This window comes from Nannobrachium achirus, assembly GCF_963921795.1.
Source record: "Nannobrachium achirus genome assembly, chromosome: 14".
NCBI lineage: Eukaryota > Metazoa > Chordata > Actinopteri > Myctophiformes > Myctophidae > Nannobrachium > Nannobrachium achirus.
The window spans coordinates 3,573,517-3,581,840 of record NC_137821.1 but is presented as its reverse complement, the minus strand read 5'-3'; the positions used below and the strand labels follow the sequence as shown (position 1 = coordinate 3,581,840).

The 8,324-nt window shown below is 42.1% G+C and overlaps 1 protein-coding gene across 1 annotated transcript in view; it reads right to left on the bottom strand.

Annotated features, from left to right (window-relative positions):
• Positions 1–2,387: 2,387 nt before the first annotated feature.
• prox3 (prospero homeobox 3) overlaps positions 2,388–8,324 on the bottom strand; it is a 33,017-nt gene continuing 27,080 nt past the window's right edge. Inside the window, 2 exon segments of the mRNA XM_080742303.1 lie at positions 2,388–4,181; positions 5,894–5,984. Of these exon segments, the coding sequence (XP_080598429.1) occupies positions 4,008–4,181; positions 5,894–5,984 (265 nt within the window). The 3' untranslated portion in view covers positions 2,388–4,007.

Sequence of the window (8,324 nt, the reverse complement as noted above, 5' to 3'; positions counted from 1 at the left end):
TTTTTCCTAATGGCCGGCCTAGACCGGCCCGGAATGAACCGGCCGTTCGGGAGTTGTCCCGCTTTTCCCAATGGCCAGCACGTCCCTGATTAAATATGATTAAACAAAACAATACGTTCGATAATAACGTTATGATGTTCACTGTAACCGTTCTGCACAATTATTTTTTTATAGACACAAAGTGTTTGTTTGTCACAAAGTGATGATTGTCAGACTTATGATTCTGTAGGAGCTAAACTAAATCCACAGTCTTTGTGCGGCCCCCCCAAAAAACAGACTACAAAAATGGAGGTTACACAGTCTAGGGCAGGGGTCTTCAACGTTTTCAGGCCAAGGACCCCTTAGTTGAGAGAGAGATGAAGCAGGGACCCCCACAACCTGTTCATAGATTCCATATAGTTTCATTGTTTGACAACACAATCATCAGTGTATTTTGGATTCATGTCAATTTGTGTTTTCAGATATTTAACCACTTGAACCGTCAATACTTAATAAACTTGATCGTTCACTCTGTACTTAAGGTGGTTGCACACTGCTGCGTTTTTCGTTGCGAAATGCGTTTTTCAGGGCAAGGAGAGAGAGAGAGATAGAGAGAGCAAGGGACCGAGTGGTGCGCGAAACGGGCAGCAGTGTGCAAACGTGACTGACATAACGTGAGGTTGATTTTTTATTTGCGTGCTCCGAAATTCACTCCGATATTCGGCCCGAAAAACGCAGCAGTGTGCAACCACCTTTAGTCTGCTCTTTTTACTGCATTGTATGTTTTTGTTGCTTTTCTGTATCTTAGCCTTTAGTGTATTTAGCCGTGATTCTCTGTACAGCACTTTGTAAACTCTGTTTTTAAAAATGTGCTATATAAATAAAGTGGATTGGATTGGATTGCTCTTTTTCCCCTCTACACCAAAGCTCTTTGCCGAAAATAGCCGATCTACAAGATCTACTATTTTTGGCTCAAGTCCACAGAATATGGACGCTAGGGTTCAAGTGGTTAATATAAAAAAGTTGAAAAAAAAAGTTTCTATCACTCAAAGTTTTGGATGACCCCCTGTAGTAACTCTGAGGACCCCCTAGGGTTCCTGGACCCCCTGTTGAAGACCCTTGGTCTAGAGGGCTATGTACTTGTTGTGCTTTTGAAAGTTGATGTTGATTCATTCACTGTCTGTGCAAGCTTGTTCAAATTCAAGAAATACAAAATAACAACAATATAATAATAACAATAAAAGCAAGTTACTTGAAGAAATAACAATCATATATAGAATTATCATAGAAAACAACGAAACAAGATTCTCAACATTTGTAAACGGAATCGTCTTGTCCCTTGGAACATCACGGGACGATTAACATGTCAAATACTTTACCATGTACAATACAAAGGCGGTATAGTAATGTAATATTGAGCTAGGAATTAGATTGTACTGTACTGTACTGTACTGTACTGTACTGTACTGTACTGTACTGTACTGTACTGTACTGTACTGTACTGTACACAAACAGTACATCAAAACTTCCCTGTAAAAAAAGGGAAACACTTTTATGTTTCAATAAATCAAAGGGTTCAGGTGTGCTGCAGGCATGGTTAATCATTCATGTGTTCTGCACTGAATGGTCAATTATTGTTTGTTGTTTGATTTACAATCCTGATTTAGGCCTAGAATTATTGAATGCTTTAACCAGTGGAAAAATAGCAGATATACGGTGCCGCGTCGCGAGCTTGTAGATCTGCTATTTTTGAAAAATGTCGTGAAAATGTGTGCAAATCTTTGAATATATGTATTTTCAAAGCGAACGTTTGTAACTCAAATTTTGCTTCTGGGGTGGTCCCTGGATAGGGATATCCCTTTGGATCAATGGTTAAGATGTTGGACTTTCACGTGGGAGACGCGGGTTCAAATCCCGGGCGTTACATAAATAAGGTATATATATATATAATCACAGAAATATTAAAAAACATGCCTATAGGTGGCAGTACAAATCACTAATCACAAATATATTAAGTGTAAGTGACGTGTTTTGGTTAAAACAAATAAAAGAGTATTTAAAAGAAAAGGCTAATGCTCTATATATTCAGACTCATGGCTATTATATAGCATCTGACATGTCTAATATAGCTGAGCCCTGTTACTGAACACACTCTGATGATTACTGTCAGAATACAGAAATAAACATCACTTAGAAGTGGTTGTCACTGCACACTGTTTGATTGACGCGTACGCTTTTTATGCACTTTCAGGATTAAATTAACCCATTTAGGCCTTTAGATTTGATCCACTTTAACCTTTATTTTATGCTTTAACTATTAAAAAATAGCAGATATACAAGCGCACAGCGCGGCACCGAGTGCCGCGTTGTGAGCTTGTATATCTGCTATTTTTGAAAAATCGTGAACATTTATGCAAGTCTTTGAATATGTTTGACCCGATTCTATTAATGTCTTCTAAATCAGTGGTTCTCAAACTCTTTCACGTCAAGGACGCCCAAAATTACATGTATTTGGCCGCGGACCCCCAATCTCAAAATATGTTGTTGAAGTGGCCCCCCGAAAAGCAAATATTTCAGTTACAAATGTTCGCTTTTAAAAAGATATATTGAAAAGTCAAGATTTTTCAAAAATCTACAAGCTTGCGGCACGGCACTCGTGCCCCGCACGATGAGCTTGTAGATCTGTATTTTTCAATAGTTAAAGCATTCAATAATTCTAGGCCTAAATGTAGGACAAGTCTGGGCTAAAATAACAGCATTTTCTCATGCTTATATTGACCTCAGATACCTGGCCATTAGCAGAGGTCATCAACAGGTCTGTACACAGAGGTCATCAACAGGTCTGTACACAGACAGGTATGTCCGTGGAAAGAGCTTGTTTTGCCTGTGGCACATTCTAGATTATCTTTCTCTTACACACCATTATACATTTGACACTCATCTTTTCTTTTCTCTAATTACCCTTGTAAAAAAAGTTGTTCTTTAAGCGGTTAAATGTCTGACAAATGCAACATTAACATGAATCCAACAATATATTACTGTCCTTAGGCTGAAACACATTGAAGACCCCTGCCTTAGATCCTAAAGCATTGGTTCTCAACGTGGGGTCCGTTGTGAGCTTGTAGATCGGCTATTTTCACAATTTCTGCCTCTAATATTTGACAATTTGGCCAACGTTTAATTTGTGATTTTAGAGGTATTAAAACGTCCTTAAATTGTCACTTTAGAAATGTGCAGATACCCTCTATACACTTAAACTTTGTGTTGGTTTGTTTACTGTTGAGTGAGAAAACAACGTTGCACATTAAGTTAATCATCTGGGGACCACCCAAAAAAATGTGGGGACCCCCCTGGGGGTCCCGACCCACAGGTTGAGAACCACTGTGCTCGAAGAAGAAGAACAGATAACTAAGAATGATGATTTCTTCATCTTTTTCTTCAAGGGGAATTCCTGTTCTGTTCATTTAGGAGTTCTCCTCCTCTCTCTCTCTCTCTCTCTCTCTCTCTGCCTTCGGTTAAGTGCTGTCACAAGGTTCTCTGTGTGTGTGTGTGTGTGTGTGTGTGTGTGTGTGTGTGTGTGTGTGTGTGTGTGCGTGCGTGCGTGCGTGCGTGCGTGCGTGCGTGCGTGCGTGCGTGCGTGTGCATGTGTGACTATAGTTGTGAGTAGATCTGAATAGAACATTGAGAGAACAATTTGTCTTGTCTTTATACGACAAAAAAATTAAATGTTTTATGGTTCAATTGTTGTTTTAGGCTTGATTTAAAACGTACTTATAAAATAATAAAAATACGTATAATATAATAAATAGGAAGTATGTAAGCCAACAACGCATCACAGCGAGTTGGGCGCTTGTAGATCGTCTAAATAAAAATAAGCGAATATTCGACTTCGGTGAACAACGTCGAATAGTGACTTTGATATTCGAATATTTGGTGAATGCCCTAGTGTGAGTGTGTGTGTGTGTGTGCGTGCACATAATGTGCGTGTGAGTGCGTGGACATCCTGTGTGTGTGTCTGTGCGTGCGCGTCACCCCATGGGGCACCCAGGCAGTCTGAAGGCGTCCGGTACGGGACTGTCCAGCTTGCAGATGATCTTGTAAATCCCTTTCTTCCAGCAGGGGTCACTGTCCCGCCCCGTCTGGATGGCCGAGTAGAACTCCCTCAGGGCCAGTTCTGACACCTCCATGAACCGGTCTGGAACCTGAGGAGGAACCAGGGATATCATCAGAACAATGTTCTGACACCTCCATGTTGTCTGGAACCTGAGGAGCAACCAGGGATATAATCAGAACAATGTTCTGATACCTCCATGTTGTCTAGGACCTGGGGGAAACCAATGAACATCATCAGAACAATGTTCTGACACCTCCATGTTGTCTGGGACCTGGGGCACCACGCAAGGACCAGTGTTGGTTTTCATTCGTTTTCATTTTGAATGCAATTCCATTTAGTTTTACATTTAGTATTTAGGCCATGGCTACACAGAGCTGGATATTTCTGAAGCTAGAATTTTTTTTGTGCTGTTGGGTCTTGCAGCCACATGAAGCTGGATATTTCGGCCGCGAAGCTGGATATTTTTGAAACCGGATAAATAAGTGAAGACATTGAAAAATATCCGATTCACTGGATCCGTGTAGACATGGAACCCGGATATCTCTGAAGACTTTACTGTGTGTGTGCTTGTTAGACCTAGATATCTTTCTCGTGTGGACCTAGATATTTTTCTATGTGGATATCTGAAAAAAACAGGATATATGATATATTGTTGACGAAGAAATGTCTTGGCTGTGCCTTGGCTTGATGGTGTCGTAAAGGCTGATTTCATACATGCTGAAGATAGCAGATCTACAAGCTCACAACACGTCACAGCACGACGCAGTGTAAACTTGTAGATTGGCTATTTTCAGAGTGCAAACATCCAATAACTTGTATTTTAGTTCTACTGCATCTCTTCTCCACTAACTTACTTGTTGGTCTAGTTTTTAATTGTTGATGACATTGTCAATATAATTAGTCGTAGTTTTAGTCATCATAGCTTAATTTTTGTTTAGTTTTTGTCAGTGAAAAAAGGTTGTCAAAGAACATTTTTTCACCATAGTTCTAGTCAACGAAATGAACACTAACAAGAAGAACAATGTTATGAATGGCATCTTTACCTTATTTTTCTTTTCTTTTCTTTTTGCCATTATTCACCCTTTTTTTCTCTACATTTTTAGCTTTGGAATCCATTTTTTCACCCAGTGCCAATTGTTACCTAATCTGTAATCCTGGGCTCTGCTCTCCCTCTGCCAACCTGGGGAGAGCCCAATGTCTAAACCTGACCCCTAAAGCTGACCTCTAAACATGTCTAAACCTGACCTCTAAAGGGGAGCACACACTGGCCGCGGGCGGCTGCGCAGCGTCGCGTCGTGGTATCGACGCACATGAAGTGCCGCACGGTAACCCCAACAGGATGCGGCGCGCTGCCACACAGCACATCCATTTCCCCCGGTGGGGAGAACCATAGGAGAACATGTTCACCGCGCGGCAACGCTGGAAAAATAGAACAGTGGCGTATCGGCGCGGCAGACGGGGTGGCAGACCCGCGGCTGCACGCGTCTGACGCCGCCGGTGTGGGTTAGTGCATTGAAAATAATGGGTCTGTATGTTTTGACGTGCCGCTTCCGCGCCGCCTCCGCGTCCGGTGTGTGTTCCCCTTAAACCTAGAGGCCATACATGGATCAATCCCACTTCTTACATCCTCCATAGACATACATGATCTTCCCTAAGACGCACGCACGCACGCGCGCGCGCGCACACACACACACACACACACACACACACACACACACACACACACACACACACACACACACACACACACACACACACACACACACACACACACACACACACACACACACAGCAGTGTACCTGGTAGATGTTGCTCTTGTTGTAGTGCATGTTCAGAATGCGGTACAGCTCTGTGTCTCTGCTCATGTGCAGCAGGCTGCCTCGGCCCTCCCTGCATGGACGCCACACAGTAGTATTAGTATTGTTAGTAGTATAGAGCAGTGTTTCTCAAATGGGTGAAGAGCTATTCACCGCACATTTTAGGTGGTCAGCTATCCACCTAAAGTGAGAAAACAAGTGGAGGCCATCATAGTCAGTCGCGGTGAAGTCCTATCACTGTGACTGACTGGTCTAGATCGACCAATCAGTGAACGTGGTGATGGGCCGATCTGTCTCATAGTAAAAACAGAGAGATGTGTCGGGGTTCGCGGTGGATAGCTCTTCACCGCGAGTAATGACGTAATGTTGTAGTCTTAATGACTTAATTTAAGGTTTTAAGACTACACCGCAGTGGATAGCTTATCACCGCAGTGCCTACTATGATAATAACCAGTAAGGCTCCCTAATCGGGAGATAAGCGACCGTAGGTCACTTATCTCCACAAATAGGGCAAAAATGTGTTTTGCCAAAATCTTCCTGATCCATGTTGATGACATGAGTGTAGACATACTGTGTAGTGATTTTCGTGATTTTAGGGCAAAATCTGTAGGAGCAGTGTCCAAAAATGTGTTTTTAAAAATCGGCCTGGAGGTGGCGCTATATGGGACAGATTCATGTTGATGGGATGAGTGTAGACATACTGTGTACCGATTTGCGTGATTTTAGGGCGAAAATTGAAGGAGCAGTGTCCAAAAATGTGTTTTGCAAGAATCGGCCTCATGGTGGCGCTAGAAGAGGGCCATGTGAGAAATGAGGGGTGGGGTCTCCGCGCCGGCAAGGCGGACGAATAGGTACCGGCCCCGGCTGTCCCGGTCGCTCCTAGCCGGAGTTACGGCATTTTATGTGAGCTGCAGTGTAGGGGGTCCTCCACTGGGGGCGCCACCACTTTTGCATCCGTTCTGGAGCACCAGGAGTCGGTGGTCCCCGGGAATTCCCCGTGAATTCCCCGTGAGCAGCCCCGTTGGGGTGGTCATTTGGTCATGTTTGCGCATTTGGTCATTTTTTACATCTGGGGGTCCCCCAGGGACCTGGGGGTCCCTGGAGCTCCGGGGGTCCTTGGAGGTTGTAGTTTGGCAGCCAAGGAACGTGTGTGCAAAATTTGGCATGGATCGGGGCAACGGTTGCGGAGATATAAGCAGGGAAAAAGTGTGACGTGTGAGGTGTGACAGACAGACTGACAGACAGACGGAGGGACGGAGTTACACTTTGTGGTGGTTTTGATAGTAAAGTGCGACCTACGGTCGCAATAATAATAATAATAATAATAATACATTTTATTTATAAGGCGCCTTTCAAGGCACTCAAGGTCGCCGTACAACAGTATAAAAACAACAGATAATACAAAATAGCAGTTAATACAATATAAAAACAGCAGTTAGAACAAATCACAAATCACAATAAAAACAGAACAATTAGCAGCAGAGCAACAAAGAGGTCAGGCATATGCCTGCCTAAAAAAGTGAGTTTTGAGGTGTGTTTTAAACGTGGGGAGTGATTCACAGTTTCTGATGTCAGGGGGGAAGGGTATGGGATTAGATTCATGCCAATAGTCCAAACCTTGAAAGTAGTATTTCAAGACTGTAAAATGTTTTTGAATCTCTGAAAAAAAAAATTGAATCTCTGAAAAAAAACTTTGAATCTCTGAAAAATGATTTCGAAACTCTGTACAATGTCTTGGCAGAATTTCTTCAGAGATACAACACATTTTTTCAGAGATTCAAATCACTTTTCAGAGTTTCGCCAACACATTTTCAGAGTATCAACTTAATCAGGAACACAGTTTCAGAATATGCATTTTGGCACTTTTCTCCCTCTGTGTTTCATGTTTGAAACCTTGTAAACTCCTAAGGTTTCAAAACCTTGAGAGTTATTTTCAATCTCTGAAAATATTTTTTGCAAGACTGAAAAATGATTTTGAAACTGAAAAGAATTGTTGTATCTCTGAAGAAATTCTTCCAAGACATTGTGCAGTGTTTCGCCAACATATTTTCAGAGTTTCAACTTTTTTTTTTCAGGTATTATTTTCTCAGCTCTTATTTTTACAGATTCAAATAATATTTTTTCGGTTTCAGATTATTATAATTTTTTTGCGCTTCTTACTTTTTCAGTTTCAACATGAAAAGTTTCAAGTCTCAAGTTTCAAGGTGCAGTTCTGGCAGTGTTTATGGCAACCATGCAGGGTTGCCATGTTTGCTCTTACCTTTTCAGTTTCAACTTGAAAAGTTTCAGAGTCTCAAATCTCAAAGTGCACTTCTGGCAGTGTTGGCATGGCAACCAGCTAGGGTTGCCATGTTTGCTAGAAGTGAGTTCTCTGGGCTTTCCTATCCATAAGTTTAGCTAAATCCATCACCAG